The sequence below is a fragment of the Oncorhynchus gorbuscha genome, linkage group LG03 (assembly GCF_021184085.1).
Source record: "Oncorhynchus gorbuscha isolate QuinsamMale2020 ecotype Even-year linkage group LG03, OgorEven_v1.0, whole genome shotgun sequence".
Lineage (NCBI taxonomy): Eukaryota > Metazoa > Chordata > Actinopteri > Salmoniformes > Salmonidae > Oncorhynchus > Oncorhynchus gorbuscha.
The window spans coordinates 75,094,466-75,113,885 of record NC_060175.1 but is presented as its reverse complement, the minus strand read 5'-3'; the positions used below and the strand labels follow the sequence as shown (position 1 = coordinate 75,113,885).

At 44.4% G+C, this 19,420-nt stretch overlaps 1 protein-coding gene across 1 annotated transcript in view; it reads left to right on the top strand.

The window, feature by feature from the left end:
- Positions 1 to 19,420, top strand: part of LOC124021854 (multiple epidermal growth factor-like domains protein 6) — an 88,768-nt gene that overhangs the window by 21,521 nt on the left and 47,827 nt on the right. Inside the window, exons 2-10 of the mRNA XM_046336995.1 lie at positions 5,321 to 5,443; positions 11,812 to 11,937; positions 15,313 to 15,435; positions 15,562 to 15,684; positions 16,074 to 16,211; positions 16,357 to 16,479; positions 16,975 to 17,097; positions 17,377 to 17,550; positions 19,069 to 19,200. Of these exons, the coding sequence (XP_046192951.1) occupies positions 5,321 to 5,443; positions 11,812 to 11,937; positions 15,313 to 15,435; positions 15,562 to 15,684; positions 16,074 to 16,211; positions 16,357 to 16,479; positions 16,975 to 17,097; positions 17,377 to 17,550; positions 19,069 to 19,200 (1,185 nt within the window). The remainder of the gene's footprint in view (positions 1 to 5,320; positions 5,444 to 11,811; positions 11,938 to 15,312; positions 15,436 to 15,561; positions 15,685 to 16,073; positions 16,212 to 16,356; positions 16,480 to 16,974; positions 17,098 to 17,376; positions 17,551 to 19,068; positions 19,201 to 19,420) is intronic.

The following is a 19,420-nucleotide window of genomic DNA, read 5'->3' as shown; positions in this document are numbered from 1 at the left end:
GCATAAATCATGCTGGGACTGTATGTCGACAACTTCAGTGTAATTTAAGCAAGCCTTTTATGTCAATAAAGACAGAGGTAGAAAGCTAACTAGCTATGTCAGTAAGCTAGCTAAGAAGTTAGCTAAGCAGCTGATCAAGTCACAGCACTGGAGATCGACTTCCTTGCACAGAATTTGTGCAGGAGATAGCTACCACTTTGATCATTTTTTTCTCAAATTTGCAAACTATTAAATCACTGTCACAACGTGTTTAATCATTCAGTATAAACGCAACATGCAACAATTTCAAATATTTTACTGAGTTACGGGTCATATAAGGAAATCAGACAATTTAAATCAATTCATTAGGCCCTAATCTATGGATTTCACATGACTGGGGATACAGTTATGCATCTGTTGGTCACAGATACCTTGAAAAAAGTTGGGGCGTGACCACCAATTTGCCTCATGCAGTGCAACACATCTTCTTCGCATAGAGTTGATTAGGCTGTTGATTGTGGTCTGTGGAATGTTGTCCCACTCCTCTTCAATGACTGTGTGAAGTTGCTTGATATTGGCGGGAACAAGCTGTTTTACACATCGAGCCAGAGCATCCCAAACTCAATCGGTGACATGTCTGGTGAGTATGCAGGCCATGGAAGAACTGGGATATTTTCAGCTTCCAGGAATTGTGTACAGATCCATGTGACATGGGGCTGTGCATTATCATGCAGAAAGATGAGGTGATGGCGGTGTGTATGAATGGCATGACAATGGGCCTCAGGATCTCGTCACGGTATCTCTGTGCATTCAAATTGCCATTGATAAAATGCAATTGTGTTTGTTGTCTGTAGTTTATGCCTGCCTATACAATAATCCCAGCGCCACCATGGGGCACTCTGTTTACAACGTTGACATCAGGATACCGCTCGCCCACATGACGGCATACACATGGTCTACGGTTCTGAGGCCGGTTGGACATACTACAAAATTCATTAAAATTATGTTGGAAGCAGCTTATGGTAGAGAAATTAACATTAAATTATCTGGCAACAACTGCTGGTGAGAATTCCTGCCATCAGCATGTCAATTGCTCCCTCAAAACTTGATACATCTGTGACATTGTGTCGTGTAACAAAACTGCACATTTTAAAGTGGCCTTCTATTGTCCCCAACACAAGGTGCACCTGTGTAATGATCATGATGTTTAATCAGCTTCTTGATATGCCACACCTGTCAGGTGGATGGATTATTTTGGCAAAGGAGAAATGCTCACTAACAGGGATGTTAATTGGGCTGCAATCCCATTATCGGGATGATATGAAAACAGCCACTGAAAGTGCAGGGCGCCAAATTCAAAACAACAGAAATCTCACAATTAAAATTCCGCAAACATACATGTGTCTTATACCGTTTTAAAGGTATTCTTGTTGTTAATCCCACCACAGTGTCCGATTTCAAATAGGATTTACGGCGAAAGCACCACAAACGATTATGTTAGGTCAGCACCGAGTCACAATAAAACACAGCCATTTTTCCATCCAGAGAGAGGAGTCACAAAAACCACAAATAGAGAAAATTAATCACTAACCTTTGATGATCTTCATCAGATGACACTCATAGGACTTCATGTTACACAATACATGTATGTTTTGTTTGATAAAGTTCATATTTATAAAACAAAATCTGAGTTCACATTGGCACGTTATTTTCACTATTTCCAAAAACAGCCAGGGTTTTTGCATAGCCACATCAATTCAACAGAAATACTCATCATAAATGCAGATGATAATACAAGTTATACACATGGAATTATAGATATACCTCTCCTTAATGTAACTCTGTTAAAAGCAAATCATGCAATAATCTGAGACGGCGCTCAGAACAATCAAGTCAAAATAGCCGCCATGTTGTAGTCAACATAAACCATAAATGACATGCTAAATATTCCCTTACCTTTGAGGATCTTCATCAGAATGCACTCCAAGGAATCCCAGGTCCACAATAAATGCTTGATTTGTTCGATAATGTCCGTTATTTATGTCCAATTAGCTACTTTTGTTAGCGCATTTGGTATACATATCCAAACGCTCATTCTGGTCAGCGTTACGTCGGACAAAATCTTCAAAAAGTTATATTACAGGTCGAAGAAACATTTCAAACTAAGTACAGAATCAATCATTAGGATATTTTAAATATTAATCTTCAATAAAGTTCCAACCGGAGTATTCCTTTGTGTTTTCAGGAGCCATGGAACGCAGGTCGCTATCATGTGCAATGCGCGCAGCCAGAAAATGGCTGACTGCCAGACACCTGATTCATTCTGTTGTCATTCAGTCCCACAACACAGTAGAAGCCTCATTCACATTTCTATAGACGGTTGACATCTAGTGGAAGCCCTAGGAAGTGCAACGTCATTAATATCTCAAGCGGGTTTCAATGGGAACTGTGTTGAGTACATACCAGCCTCAGATTTCTCACTTCCTGTTTTGATTTCTCCTCAGGTTTTTGCCTGCCATATGAGTTCTGTTATACTCACAGACATCATTCAAACAGTTTTAGAAACTTCAGAGTGTTTTCTATCTAATACTAATACTAATATGCATATATTAGCAACTGAGACTGAGGAGCAGACCATTTACTTTGGGCACCTTATTCGTCCAAGCTACTCAATACTGCTCCCCAGCCATAAGAAGTTAACAAATTTGTGCACAACATTTGAGAGAAATACGCTTTTTGTGCATATGGAACATTTCTATGATCTGTTATTTCAGCTCATGAAACATGGGACCACCACTTTACGTGTTGCGTTTATATTTTTGTTCAGTGTAGCTAGCTAATTATTCTGCCTTATTCATGGAGTCATATAAAAAATAGGAAGTATGTTTTCATTGTTAAATTGCTGATGGTCTGGAATATTACAATTTGAATATGAGTTCTACGTCCTACAAGACAGGTCGCTTGAAGTACAAGCGTTGTCAAGATGCCGTAGGACTTCTGTGGTTAGAGGGCGGTTGTGTGTGTGTGTGTGTGTGTGTGTGTGTGTGTGTGTGTGTGTGTGTGTGTGTGTGTGTGTGTGTGTGTGTGTGTGTGTGTGTGTGTGTGTGTGTGTGTGTGTGTGTGTGTGTGTGTGTGTGTGTGTGTGTGTGTGTGTGTGTGTGTGTGTGTGTGTGTGTGTGTGTGTGTGTGTGCGTTTACCAGCCCTCCAGTACTTTCTTTGCTAACTGTCCTGGCCTTCGTCCAGCTGTCTCCAGTTACCTCCTGGCCCTGTGAGATTGGCATGCGCCTGTATTTATTGCTGATTGCTCTGTGTGTGTCTAATGGCTTCTCTGTAACTGGCCTGCAGGGCTTCTGGTGCTTAGGCAGGACTGGTGCCAGAACAAATCAGTTGGAAGGATATTTGATTTAAATAGGGGGCGCTTTTTTTCATGGGACCTCCGATGTCTGCAAGTGCTGCACACATTTTATTTTTTTCAAATAGAACTGCTGGGTCTCAAGGGACCCCCCTTCAAGCTAATGCCATACTCATTTTGTCCAGACAGCATCAGATACAGTACAGTCGTTTTGAGAATGACACAAATAGTAATTTTCAAAGTCTGCTGCCTCAGTTTGTATGTTGGCAATTTAAATATACTCCAGAATGTTATGAAGAATGATCAGATGAATTGCAATTAATTGCAAGTCCCTCTTTGCCATGCAAATGACCTGAATCCCCAAAAAACATTTCCACTGCATTTCAGCCCTGCCACAAAAGGACCAGCTGACATGTCAGTGATTCTCTCGTTAACACAGGTGTGAGTGTTGACGAGGACAAGGCTGGAGATCCCTCTGTCATGCTGATTGAGTTCGAATAACAGACTGGAAGCTTCAAAAGGAGGGCGGTGCTTGGAATCATTGTTCTTCCTCTGTCAACAATGGTTAACTGCAAGAAAACACGTGCCGTCATCATTGCTTTGCACAAAAAGGACTTCACAGGCAAGGACATTGCTGCCAGTAAGATTGCACATAAATCAACCATTTATCAGGAACTTCAAGGAGAGCGGTACAATTGTTGTGAAGAATGCTTCAGGGCACCCAAGAAAGTCCAGCAAGTGCCAAGACTGTCTCCTAAAGTTGATTCAGCTGCGGGATCGGGGCACCACCAGTACAGAGCTTGCTCAGGAATGGCAGCAGGCAGGTGTGAGTGCATCTGCACACACAGTGAGGCAAATACTTTTGGAGGATGGCCTGGAGTTAAGAAGGGCAGCAAAGAAGCCACTTCTCTCCAGGAAAAACATCAGGGACAGACTGATATTCTGCAAAAGGTACAGGGATTGGACTGCTGAGGACTGGGGTAAAGTCATTTTCTCTGATGAATCCCCTTTCCGATTGTTTGGGGCATCCGGAAAAAGCTGAGGTGAGCGCTACCATCAGTCCTGTGTCATGCCAACAGTAAAGCATCCTGAGACCATTCATGTGTGGGGTTGCTTCTCAGCCCAGGGAGTGGGCTCACTGACAATTGTGCATAAGAACACAGCCATGAATAAAGAATGGTACCAACACATCCTTCGAGAGCAAATTCTCCCAACAATCCAGGAACAGTTTGGTGACGAACAATGCATTTTCCAGCATGATAGAGTATCTTGCCATAAGGCAAAAGTGAAAACTAAGTGGCTCGGGGAACAAAACATCGATATTCTGGGTCCATGGCCAGGAAACTCCCCAGACATTAATCCCATTGAGAACTTGTGGTCAATCCTCAAGAAGCGCGTGGACAAACAAAACCCCACAAATTCTGACAAACTCCAAGCATTGATTATGTAAGAATGGGCTGCCATCAGTCAGGATGTGGCCCAGAAGTTAATTGACAGCATGCCAGGGCGAATTTCAGAGGTCTTGAAAAAGAAGGGTCAACACTGCAAAGACTCTTTGCATCAACTTCATGTAATTGTCAATAAAAGACTTTGACACTTATAAAATGTTTGTAATTATACTTCAGAATTCCATAGTAACATCTGACAAAAAATATCTAAAGACACTGAAGCAGCAAACTTTGTGGAAATTAATATTTGTGTCATTCTCAAAACTTTTGGCCACGACTGTACATGGGCTACACATACTGAGACAGAGGGGTGCTGTTTTGCTCGCTTGGATGATTTATCTGAGATTGATAGGTCTTTCTGTCGGTGCGCATCTCGGTGAAAATAAATTATCAATATTACAAGGTACGATAGGGCAGGCCAGGCCCCCTAAGCCCCGCTCATAATGCCGGCCTTGGGCTTAGGCAGAGCTGTTCCACCACAATTTACTCTTCTTTACTATTAACGAGTGATTACACTGATTTGTCATGTCTCTCCCACAGATATTGATGAGTGTCAGGTCTATAATGGGGGCTGCCAGCACCGATGTGTCAACACCAGGGGCTCGTACTACTGCGAGTGCAACCCGGGCACCCGTCTGCACACAGATGGCCGGACTTGCATCGGTAAGATCCAGGGGAGGGTGTGGAGGGGTCACCTGAGGTCAAAGGGGTGAAGGGGGATGAGGGAGATTTGGGATGAATCAGGTGGATGCGGTCCAACGTGGATGTATTCTGTTGTTGCCCTCACCGTCTGGAAGCAAGGCCACGGGAGAAGCTGGGACTCACATCAAAGCAGTGAAAGAGGGGTCTCCACCTTCTGCTTGTGTCAAAAGGGGGAATCAAAGAGTCTGTTGTGCTGGCTGTTGTGAAGACAAGCTTTCCCACTGTTCCCCAGCAGCCCTGTCAGAGCAGGTTTGTGTCTGGGCATATATAGTAGTGCAGTGTCTCCCCCTCTTCTTCTCTCTCTCTCTCTCTCTCTCTCTCTCTCTCTCTCTCTCTCTCTCTCTCTCTCTCTCTCTCTCTCTCTCTCTCTCTCTCTCTCTCTCTCTCTCTCTCGCATATGTGTACATGCGCACACACACTCTCTCGCTTAGATCTCATCTGTTTTCCTCTGCAAGTTCCAGTGATGCATCAGAAAGCTTATTTTAATTCACACAACAACAGCGTGTCAGGATAACTCTCTCTCTCTGATTGATTAGGGAGCATTACCGCACAGCGGGCCAGACGTCAATTCAACGTCTTTTCCACATTGGTTTAACATAATGTCATTGAAATGATGTGGAAACAACGTTTATTCAACCAGTATGTGCCCAGTGGGTGGGAAGCCCCGAGGCCTGTTGAAACACAGTTGGCTTTGACCAGAGCTGGTCTGGATGAAATGTTAGTGTGCCTGTTATTTATAATTACCACAGAGATACTCCAAATGGGCCCTAAATTACACTACCTCAATTTGTGAATAGAATTCTGCAGAGTGATGACTTAGAGTGCAGGTGGCCAACCCCTTTTCCAGGAGAGCTACTGGGTGTGCAGGCTTTTGTTCCAGCATGGCATTAACATACCTGGTTCAGCTAATCAAGGTCTTACAGCTATTTAGTAGAAAAAGGTGTGTTACTGTTAAAGCTGAGCTGGAACAAAATGTGCACCACTTAGAGCTCTCCAGGGTTGGCCACCCCAAAATGCTGTCCTCTCAGTTCAACTACAAAGACTTTCAATCACATTGCTTTTCCTTTTCACCATTGAAGAGGCAGACCATGTGCTTTGACACACGGGCTAATTTTAGATTCCCTGTAGTCTTATGCACATCATCTGTGTGCAGTCCAGAAGCGCAGAATCAGTTATTTATTTAGATTTTAATCAGGCTGCTTTGAAGGCACAGAAACCTCTGAAGGCGTGGTGTGTCAAACAAACCGCCTCATCATTCTCACGTTGTTTTTCACCAGGCCTCATTTCCCTCCTTTAAATGAAAGGCAGCTGATGAACTCAAGGATGCCCCAAACAGTAGAAAAACATAACATATTTACATTTACATTTAAGTCATTTAGCAGACGCTCTTATCCAGAGCGACTTACAAATTGGTGCATTCACCTTATGACATCCAGTGGAACAGCCACTTTACAATAGTGCATCTACATATTTTAAGGGGGGGTGAGAAGGATTACTTTATCCTATCCTAGGTATTCCTTAAAGAGGTGGGGTTTCAGGTGTCTCCGGAAGGTGGTGATTGACTCCGCTGTCCTGGCGTCGTGAGGGAGTTTGTTCCACCATTGGGGAGCCAGAGCAGCGAACAGTTTTGACTGGGCTGAGCGGGAACTGTACTTCCTCAGTGGTAGGGAGGCGAGCAGGCCAGAGGTGGATGAACGCAGTGCCCTTATTTGGGTGTAGGGCCTGATCAGAGCCTGGAGGTACTGAGGTGCCGTTCCCCTCACAGCTCCGTAGGCAAGCACCATGGTCTTGTAGCGGATGCGAGCTTCAACTGGAAGCCAGTGGAGAGAGCGGAGGAGCGGGGTGACGTGAGAGAACTTGGGAAGGTTGAACACTAGACGGGCTGCGGCGTTCTGGATGAGTTGAAGGGGTTTAATGGCACAGGCAGGGAGCCCAGCCAACAGCGAGTTGCAGTAATCCAGACGGGAGATGACAAGTGCCTGGATTAGGACCTGCGCCGCTTCCTGTGTGAGGCAGGGTCGTACTCTGCGGATGTTGTAGAGCATGAACCTACAGGAACGGGCCACCGCCTTGATGTTAGTTGAGAACGACAGGGTGTTGTCCAGGATCACGCCAAGGTTCTTAGCGCTCTGGGAGGAGGACACAATGGAGTTGTCAACCGTGATGGCGAGATCATGGAACGGGCAGTCCTTCCCCGGGAGGAAGAGCAGCTCCGTCTTGCCGAAGTTCAGCTTGAGATGGTGATCCGTCATCCACACTGATATGTCTGCCAGACATGCAGAGATGCGATTCGCCACCTGGTCATCAGAAGGGGGAAAGGAGAAGATTAATTGTGTGTCGTCTGCATAGCAATGATAGGATAGACCATGTGAGGTTATGACAGAGCCAAGTGACTTGGTGTATAGCGAGAATAGGAGAGGGCCTAGAACAGAGCCCTGGGGGACACCAGTGGTGAGAGCGCATGGTGAGGAGACAGATTCTCGCCACGCCACCTGGTAGGAGCGACCTGTCAGGTAGGACGCAATCCAAGCGTGGGCCACGCCGGAGATGCCCAACTAGAGAGAGAGATAGCGGAGAGCTGACCAAGGACGGCACGTTCAAGAGTTTTGGAGAGAAAAGAAAGAAGGGATACTGGTCTGTAATTGTTGACATCGGAGGACGAGTGTAGGTTTTTTCAGAAGGGTGCAACTTCGCTCTTGAAGACGGAAGGGACGTAGCCAACGGTCAGGGATGAGTTGATGAGCGAGGTGAGGTAAGGGAGAAGGTCTCCGGAAATGGTCTGGAGAAGAGAGGGGGGATAGGGTCAAGCGGGCAGGGGTTGTTGGGCGGCCGGCCGTTACAAGACGCGAGATTTCATCTGAGAGAGAGGGGAGAAAGAGGTCAGCACAGGGTAGGGCAGTGTGAGCAGAACCAGCGGTGTCGTTTGACTTAGCAACGAGGATCGGATGTCGCCGACCTTCTTTTCAAAATGGTCGACAGAAGTCATCTGCAGAGAGGGAGGAGGGGGAGGGAGGAGGATTCAGGAGGGAGGAGAAGGTGGCAAAGAGCTTCCTAGGGTTAGAGGCAGATGCTTAGAATTTAGTGGTAGAAAGTGGCTTTAGCAGCAGAGACAGAGGAGGAAAATGTAGAGAGGAGGGAGTGAAAGGATGCCAGGTCCGCAGGGGAGGCATTTTCCTCCATTTCCGCTCCCTGGGAGCCCTGTTCTGTGAGCTCGCAATGAGTCATCGAGCCACGGAGCGGGAGGGGGAGGACCGAGCGGCCTGGAGGATAGGGGACAGAGAGTCAAGGGATGCAGAGAGGAGAGAGAGGAGGGTTGAGGAGGCAGAATCAGAGATAGGTTGGAGAAGGTTTGAGCAGAGGGAAGAGATGATAGGATGGAAAGGAGAGAAGCGGGGGAGAGAGAGCGAAGGTTGGGACGGCGCGATACCATCCGAGTAGGGGCAGTGTGGGAGTGTTGGATGAGAGCGAGAGGGAAAAGGATACAAGGCAGTGGTCGGAGACTTGGAGGGGAGTTGCAGTGAGGTTAGTGGAAGAACAGCATCTAGTAAAGATGAGGTCGGCGTATTGCCTGCCTTGTGAGTAGGGGGAAGGTGAGAGGGTGAGGTCAAAAGAGGAGAGGAGTGGAAAGAAGGAGGCAGAGAGGAAAGAGTCAAAGGTAGACGTGGGGAGGTTAAAGTCGCCCAGAACTGTGAGAGGTGAGCCGTCCTCAGGAAAGGAGCTTATCAAGGCATCAAGCTCATTGATGAACTCTCCGAGGGAACCTGGAGGGCGATAAATGATAAGGATGTTAAGCTTGAAAGGGCTAGTAACTGTGACAGCATGGAATTCAAAGGAGGCGATAGACAGATGGGTAAGGGGAGAAGAGAGAATGACCACTTGGGAGAGATGAGGATCCCGGTGCCACCACCCCGCTGACCAGATGCTCTCGGGGTGTGCGAGAACACGTGGGCGGACGAAGAGAGAGCAGTAGGAGTAGCAGTGTTGTCTGTGGTGATCCATGTTTCCGTCCAGTGCCAAGAAGTCGAGGGACTGGAGGGAGGCATAGGCTGAGATGAACTCTGCCTTGTTGACCGCAGATTGGCAGTTCCAGAGGCTACCGGAGACCTGGAACTCCACGTGGGTCGTGCGCGCTGGGACCACCAGAGTAGGGTGGCCGCGGCCACGCGGTGAGGAGCGTTTGTATGGTCTGTGCAGAGAGGAGAGAACAGGGATAAACAGACACATAGTTGACAGGCTACAGAAGAGGCTACGCTAATGCAAAGGAGATTGGAATGACAAGTGGACTACACGTCTCGAATGTTCAGAAAGTTAAGCTACGTAGCAAGAATCTTATTGACTAAAATGATTAAAATGATACAGTACTGCTGAAGTAGGCCAGCTGGCAGTGGGTGCGTTGTTGACACTACACTAATCAAGTCATTCCGTTGAGTGTAATAGTTTCTGCAGTGTTGCTATTCGGGGGCTAGCAGGCTAGCTAGCAGTGTTGTTTACGTTACGTTGCGTTAAAAGAACGACAATAGATGGCTAGCGAACCTAGAAAATCGCTCTAGACTACACAATTATCTTTGATACAAAGACGGCTATGTAGCTAGCTAAGTAGCTAGCTACGATCAAACAAATCAAACCGTTGTACTGTAATGAAATGAAGTGAAAATGTGATACAACCTGTGAATGCGACCGGGTAGTTGAGTTCTATACAGAAGACGTTGGCTAGCGTTGGCTAGCTGTTGGCTAGCTAGCAGAGTCACCTACGTTAAGGACGACAAATAGCTGGCTAGCTAACCTCGGTAAATTAAGATAATCACTCTAAGACTACACACTCTAAACCTAAACAACACAATTATCTTGGATACGATGATACGATGATACGAAGACAGCAAAGACAGCTATGTAGGTAGCTAACACTAAACTAATCAAGTCGTTCAGTTGAGTGTAAAAGTTTCTCAGTGCAGCTAATCAGTGGACGTTAGCTAGCTGGCTAGTGAAGACTACGTTAGGACGGCGAAATACGATAATTACGCAATTATCTTTGATACAAAGACGGCTATGTAGCTAGCTGAGAAGAAATTGCTAAGATAAGACAAATCAAACCGTTGTGATATAATGAAATATAATGAAAAAGTTATACTACCCGTTGGAGCGACGTGCAGATGCGACCACTCGCTCCAACCGGAACCGGAACCGAAATAGGCCCTGTCCAGAAACAACCCATTTCCCCTATACCACTCTAGGTACTTTAGTAGATCTGACAGGACTAGGTGTAAGCAATATTAGTTAAGCCACTACCATATTGCTTATATCTATCCAATCCTGTCAGATATACTGTACATAAGGTTCCAATGGCCTAGAGGTTAGCGGCAGGGGTTGTTTCTGTCCTTCTGTAGCTCAGTTGGTAGAGCATGGCGCTTGTGACGCCAGGGTAGTGGGTTCGATCCCCGGGACCACCCATACGTAGAATGTATGCACACATGACTGTAAGTCGCTTTGGATAAAAGCGTCTGCTAAATGGCATATATTACAAGGTCCACTGCAATGAACCACGTAAGTACCCCCTGCTGTCCGTACACTTATTGGCCCAACACGATGGCTCGCTAATGGAGCAGCAAAAATGAATTATCTCTGTCATTTCTCTCCATGTTATTATTGGGCTTTTCTTCCGAGGTAGCAATTGAAGGGAAAACAGATTGGAGCAGAGGGGACAGTGTCTGCGATCATCACATTCCAAGGGTGGGGTGGAGATGGGGTACAGTTTAGTTTTTGTTTTGAAACTGGGACTCCCTTTTCTTAGTGGTCCTTGTGGTCCTTCTGTAGCTCAGTTTAGAGCATTTTTGTTTTCCCGGGACCAAACGTAGAATGTATGCACACATGGACTACCTTTCATATATTATTATTATATTATTTATTAGTTCATCCAAATGAAAATGGAGGAGGTACTTCTCATAAAGAGATACAGTTCACCTTGGGTTATGATACATCCAATGTTTGAAACGATCTCGTGGTGTCTCGCTCTTTCTGAGAAAACATATAGACGAACACTTGCTCCTGCTGTCAGAGAAAGCAGACCTACTGTACATGTAATGTTCATAACAATTACTAGTCATTGTTAGGGCCAGGAGTTTATCCTGCTCTCATGAAAAACTCTGGGCCTGTGTCAATGTAGGTCATCGGAAACAAGAAACAATAGTGGTCAAATTGTGTCTGTCTGCATTAGACTTTGAGAGCATCGAAACAGGTATTCTTTCTTCATATGATAATAAATCAACTTTGTGTACTATACATCACCTTTAATTGTTGATCTGTTGTCGCTCTCTCTGTGTGTTTGTCTCCAGCCGTCCGATCCTGTGCCGTCAGCAATGGAAGCTGTGAGCAGAACTGTGTGCAACTGTCCCCGGCTCACTACCAGTGTCGCTGCAGACCCAACTATCACCTCGCAGAGGACGGCAAACACTGCATACGTAAGTGCCGCTAGACTGCCATAAAAAAATGTCTGTCCGTGTAATATGTTCAATATGAATCATAAAGTCATGTCTAGACACAGTTCAGGTTGATGGTCGTTTATCAAGCTTTGCATGGCTCACACGTGTGTTCTGTGGTTGACTGATAGCAATGATCCACCATGAGGTGTCGCATTACGCTAGTTTTGTCAAAAACAATGAAATCAATGTTACTGCACTGTTGTGCCTAAACTTTATAGTGGATGTGGGTGTGCACGCAATTTCTCAGTCCATCTTGGTCTTGAATCTCCATGCAGCACAAACCTTTTTGTCTTTGTTTGCCATGTCAGGGATGAGGTGAAATTACAAAATGCTGACTGTGCTGGCTATGCTAGCTGTGTTGACTTCGTTGGCTGTGTTGACTGTGCGGACTGTGTTGACTTTGTGGTCTGTGCTTCAACAGCTCACTTCCTGTCTGTCTGTCTGTCTGTCTGTCTGTCTGTCTGTCTGTCTGTCTGTCTGTCTGTCTGTCTGTCTGTCTGTCTGTCTGTCTGTCTGTCTGTCTGTCTGTCTGTCTGTCTGTCTGTCTGTCTGTCTGTCTGTCTGTCTGTCTGGTCTGGTCTGTCTGTCTGGTCTGGTCTGGTCTGGTCTGGTCCGGTCCTGTCCTGTCGTGGGTCCGAATAAACCTGATGCAAGGCTATGCCTTTAACTCCAGCCTGGTGTTTTCCTTACCAACTCCACATTATTTTCTCAAACAAGGCTCATGAAAACCGTGGACAATCACCGCATCCTCATAAAAGTAGAATTTGAAACAAACTCAAATGCACATTTGGCCATCGTTGTTTCCCATGCCCATTTGGTATGACCGCATAAAGGCGTTTGACTGCATAAAGGCGTTTGACCGCATAAAGGCGTTTGACCGCATAAAGGCGTTTCATGGCTTGCAATGAATTTGAAACGTACATAAAGGTTGGAGACGGCACTGATTATGTTCATAGATACTGTACTGACTAGCTTGTTTTAATGACTACTAGGCCAAACTATAGCACCCAGATCTCCTCCTGCTAAAGATACAGTAGATAGAGGATACAGCTGTGCTGGAGTGGTTGGCTTCAGATATCGTGCCTGGCAGTCCTCAGTCCTTACCTAAAGCCCATTGGCAGCTCAGATCCTTTAACTTCAGACGGTTCTTATTGTGGTCGACAAGTAGATCTCAGATATATCATGTCGTATTTTATATATCAAGACATATGGACGTATTTAATATTCTTGGAATTTCACATTTTCAAAGAAAAAAGCACTTTGAGAGATGTCAATGCTATTGTAGATCCAATAGGATTGAAGTTATATTTAAATGGTTTTGATACCAGACATGCATTAGCCCAATTTTAGCACTAAAGCGGGGGATACTTTTATATAAATATATTAGGATGTAATATAGAGAATGCAGCTATTTGGGAGTGAACACTGTAATAACCCTATATGTTAAATTACTGTGCACTTTGGCAGGCTTTGAAATTCCTCCTGGCTTGTCTCAGACTCCAAGGTCTGAGAGAGAGACCAGTCCAACTAGGCCGTCATCGCCTTGACGACCTCTGACCAATGGTCTGTCGTGCCAGCAGAATGACTGGTTATTGCAATCATCAGGAGGCTTACCAGAGTTCCGCTGTTGTTATGGTTACCGAACCCGATCCAAAAGCGACATATAGAAACGCATTAAATAGTTATCCACCTAGGGTGGATTTCAAACAAACCTGCATTGTGAAAAAGTAACATAGTTACTGCTGTATCAAGTCTATCTATGGGCAGATGTGGACATCTTCTACCTTTTCTGATTTTCTAACCCTTTACAATATATGAAGCCATCTCCATTTCTTACTTAGCTAGATGTGCACTGTCTAACATCGTCTTCCATACATCAACAACTAACGACCAAGAAAAAAATCTAAAAAGTTTTAAAAAGTGCATCATTTCTAGTAAGTGGAGCTCCTTGGAAATTCACTCCTCGGGGGTGCAGACATGAATGTAATTATGGCCAGTTCTGCACAGAGAAAGTAACCACACGCCCATTTAACCACATTACCCATTTACTCTCTTAAATCCACAGGGGAGAAGGGCTAGCAAGAGGAAATGAAGTGTGTGTGTGTGTATCTGTCAGTCTGTGTATGTTGTAACGGTTTTGACTTGAGGTTATTGTTTGTAGGGGTGCCAGGAAGGTTGTGCCCACCAGAGAAAATATCGATTTTTCCTTTTGGTTTGGGAGGGAATGAGTCCCGTCTGGTCTGTCAAGTCAACACCAATACAAAGAACTCATGTAAAAGTCAGGATGGACATACACTTTTCATTAACCCTTAAAACATTGGAAATAACTTCAAAACAACTGTGTTCTTTCGCGTGGGTTGTATTACCAACATAAATGATCACACACATAATAATATAACAAATAATGAGCTCTGGTTCCTCCAGAAAAGTCCCATACTTCAGGCCTAAAAGAGTCCAGCCCGGTAAATGAGTTCAGTGAACTCAAGTGACCTTAGTCACGCAATGTTTGTCCGTTCATAAAGTGTAGCGTAAACCCAGTCTCAATCATACAATCAAAATATTAACTATTTTACCACACAACCATGGAGAATATCACATCTCAATAAGTCTTAAATCATCACGGTATACATCACTCTAAAACAAATGAAATACTTTATGCAAAATAGTTGTAGTCAGTCGGTCAGTCAGACAATCCAATCCGCCAACAGATCTCCAGAGGTGAAAGGCCACGAAGAACCAACAGAGAACAACAGATGTGTCGTCCAAAGGAAGCAATGAGTGGATCCGATCCTGGTTACATTTACATTTACATTTAAGTCATTTAGCTTGGTTAAACTTGCGACTAGGCTACAAAGCACACTTTTAAATACAACAAAACAAACGGAGTAAAGAAGCTTCGGAACTGAGGGTTGAACTCATCCTCATTCGCTTCTCCATCACCACCCCACTTTGAGCAGCTGATGCTGGCTATTTCATTGGGAATTAAAAGGGAAGCGCCCTATTGGAAGGAGAAGCACTGAGACGTTCAGGGCAGTCACAATGTGTGTGTGTGTGTGTATGTTGCTTATGTGTATTATGCATATGTCTCTATCAGTCAGAGAGAGAGAGAAGGGCTGACAAGTGAATATTATGAAATGTGTGTGTGTGTGTGTGTGTGTGTGTGTGTGTGTGTGTGTGTGTGTGTGTGTGTGTGTGTGTGTGTGTGTGTGTGTGTGTGTGTGTGTGTGTGTGTGTGTGTGTGTGTGTGTGTGTGTGTGTGTGTGTGTGTGTGTGTGTGTGTGTGTGTGTGTGTGTGTGTGAATGTTTCTTTCAATGTTCATGTGTGTGTACTCATCCCATGTAACTGTATTTCAGTAAGAAACCCCTGTGCAGACAGAAATGGGGGCTGTATGCACACCTGCAAGAATGACGGAGGAAGAGCTCAGTGCAACTGTCTTCCTGGATACATACTGGCACAGGATAGCAGAAACTGTGAAGGTAAATATCCATCATTTGCCAAATGAGTCTGGTGATGATTTTATTGGTTATGGTGGTGATGAGGATTATGATGATAATGCTAAAAAGCAAGTAGTTCAAAGTTGTTTGTGTGTGTGTTTGTCCCAGACATTGATGAGTGTGAGACCGACAAAACTGCTTGTGCCCACGGTTGCCATAACACCCAGGGCTCCTTCACCTGTGTCTGTAACCCAGCATACGAGTTGGGTGCCGATGGCAGGAAGTGCTATCGTAAGTCAACTCCCATTCACTCTGTCAACTATCATTTTCACTCAGTCAACTTCCATTCTCTCTGTCAACTCTCATTCACTCAGTCAACTCCCATTCACCCTCAGTCAACTCACATTCTTTCTCAGTCTTCTCACATTCACTCTCATTCAACTGTTATTCCCTATCAGTCAACTCCCATTCTCTTTCAGTCAACTCACATTCATTTTTGTCAACTCTCATTCACTCAGTCAACTCCCATTCATTCTCAGTCCTGTTATTCACTTTGTCAACTCCCAATTTTTCTTATTCAACTCTAATGCTCGTTCGAATGTCTGCGCAGATCAGCAGAACTTCACAATGCAATGATAATCCTATATTCTGGGCATGTGGCCATATTTCTTTCTCTTAAGGAATCGAGATGGAGATCGTGAATGGTTGTGAGACTGCCAATGGAGGCTGTTCCCAAAAGTGCCAACACTCCACCCTTGGACCTGTCTGCAGCTGTCACCACGGTTACCACCTGGACGACGACCTCAGGACATGTGTGGGTGAGCAAAGAGCAGTTTGATCAATATGGAGTGATTTTTATCTGCAAATAATTTAGAATTTTACATGAATTCAAAGTTATTGAAAAAATTGCCACTAAAATCTTTCCATAGACAGACTTGTCAACAACGACTGTGTATGTTTCAGACTTGGACGAGTGTGAGGTGGGAAGCTCGTGCTGCGAGCAGGACTGTACCAACTATCCCGGGGGTTACGAATGCTACTGCGGGGCTGGCTACCGTCTCAATTCGGATGGGTGTGGCTGTGATGGTACGTTCTATTAATCAACATAACTTCCTTGATCAAAATTGGATCAAATATGTTTTTATTTATTTTGTATATATCTACACAGTGCTATGACTTACTGCTTACTTAAAGACATCAACAGAATCTAAATCTGTCAAGATTGTAATAGTTGGCTCTTCCCAGTATACTGTACACAGTATGTATACCACAAGGGGGCAAATTGGATGGTGCCAATAATCGCATTCTTAGCAGATTTTTAGTTCCGTTGTTGATGTTTCTAAGCAGGAAGACACCCCGCTGTGTACGATGATGTCATGTCATGATGATGCGGAACCTATGGTGCTCTTTAATATCATTTTCTGTGCTGTTTTAATAAGGGTGCTTGCTTCAACTTAAACTGTACATTTGCCTCAAACAATTTAAACCCCTGCCACTACCATGAAATATATTTTAGACTGCTGAAGCAAGCACATACATTTTCTTCAGGAAATCTGCGTTTTCTGGTTGTTGATGTTGCAGATGTGGATGAGTGTCTGGTAGACAACGGAGGCTGTGACCATACCTGCCAGAACACAGCCGGCTCCTTTCAGTGCTACTGTCACCTAGGACACCGGCTAGATGAGAACCGTGTCTCTTGTATTCGTAAGTGGATCAGATATGAATCCTGTCTTGGTGGTAGTCAGGTAGAAATAATACATTGGGCCAGGAGTTTTCCTGAACTGATTGTAACCTGACTAGGAAAACTCTGGGCCTTAGTGGTAGGCTATAACTGGCAGTACAGGTTAAAGGCTATAGCTATGGCCCAGAGTTTACAAGAAACAAATTGCTTTATGTTAATAAGTGGCATGCTCAACTGGATATTAGTTTGGAGAGAAAGTGTGCAAGGAGAATGAAAATAACTGTTGTACTTTCTCCCTCCAGCCCTGGAGGGGGCAGTAGAGGCGTTGGAGTGGAGCAGTCGCATCGCAGTGGAGCGTCCTCTGCCCCAGATAACCCTGCTGGGGGATTACTTCCAGCCGCTAGAGCGTTATGACGATTACGAGGAGGACAGCCTGGGAGAGCTGCGGGCCCTGAGCACCCTCACCCAGACCTTTGGTATACATACACCTGTAGTAACATCTACATTACACTGTCGTAACACCTATACAAGCAGCTTAAAAGCAGTTCCTTAACAGCTTGTTTGCACCGATGTAGAATTTGGTTATTTTTTAAGATTACTCCAAGTCCTTTTCCCAATATGTATCTACGTATACAGTACCAGTCAAAGGTTTGGACACACCTACTCATTCAAGGGTTTTTCTTTATTTGTACTATTTCCTACATTGTCGAATAATAGTGAAGACATCAAAACTATGAAATGACACATATTGAATCATGTAGTAACCAAAAAAGTGTTAAACAAATCTAGATATATTTTAGATTATAGAGTCTTCAAAGTAGCCACACTTTGCCTGTAAGGGGTGCGTACTGGTGGCAGAGAAGTCAGGCACAGGAGAGCAAAAACTGTGTTACAACGGCGCAGTTTAATAATAAAAATCACCGTAAACAAAACAATCAATACAATGGGTACAAAACCCTTCGCACACCAGAAATAACGTGCACAAGCACTTACAATAAACAATTCCGGGTAAGGACATGGGGGGAACAGAGGGTTAAATACACAACATGTAAAGATGGAATTGAAACCAAGTGTGTGGGAAGACAAGACAAAACAAATGGAAAAGGAAAAATGGATCAATGATGGCTAGAAGACCGGCGACGCCGACCGCCGGACACCGCCCGAACAAGGAGAGGTACCAACTTCAGTGGAAGTCGTGACATTGCCTATGACAGCTTTGCACACTCTATGCATTCTCTCAGCCAGCTTCATGAGTATTTTCTTCTACCAGATCTATTGTGTTATATTCTCCTACATTCAATTCACATTTCCACAAACTTCAAAGTGTTTCCTTTCAAATGGTATCAAGAATATGCATATCCTTGCTTCAGGGCCTGAGCTACAGCCAGTTAGATTTGGGTATGTCATTTAGGCGAAAATTGAAAAAAAGGGGGCTATCCCACATTAAAAGTTCTTGATATTTTCCTGGATTGACTGATCTTCATGTCGTAAAGCAATGATGGACTTTGGTTCTCTTTGCTTATTTCAGCTATTGCCATAATATGGACTTGGTATTTTACCAAATAGGGCTATCTTCTGTATACCACCCCTACATTGTCACAACACAACTGATTGGCTCACATTAAGAAGGAAAGACATTCCACAAATGCACTTTTAACAAGGCACACCTGTTAACTGAAACGCATTCTAGGTGGCTACCTCATGAAGAGAATGCCAAGAGTGTGTGCAAAGCTGTCATCAAGGCAAAGGGTGGCTACTTTGAAGAATCTCCAATTTAAAATATATTTTGATCAGTTTTACAGATGGTTACTACTTGATTCCATATGTATTATTTCATCGTTTTGATGTCTTCACTATTATTCCACAATGTAGAACATAGTAAATCTAAAGAAAAGTCATGGAATGAGTAGGTGTGTCCAAACTTTTGACTGCTACTGTATATTTTTTAACTTCTTCTTCATCTTCCTTCTTCTCCTCTTCTTCCACCTCCCCAGTGTGTCTAAACAACACGTTTGGTTACGACTGCAGCCTGACGTGTGACGACTGTTCCAACGGTGGCGTGTGTGACATGGAGGAGGGCCACTGTGACTGTCCTGATGGGTGGACAGGCGTTGTCTGCAACCAGAGTGAGTGAAGCCATGCAGAGAAAACAAAACATCAAAACATCAACAGGGTTTAAACCCTCAAAGTCACAGGTGATGCTGAGCACCTGAGAATGTATTTACTAGGAACTAAACGAAAGCAAACCAATGTAAACATGGAGGGGACTGCGAAACATTTCCTTTGCAAAAAGTTTTGCAACAGTTTGCTATGGTGTACACTCATGAATACACCCCTGTTGTGTTA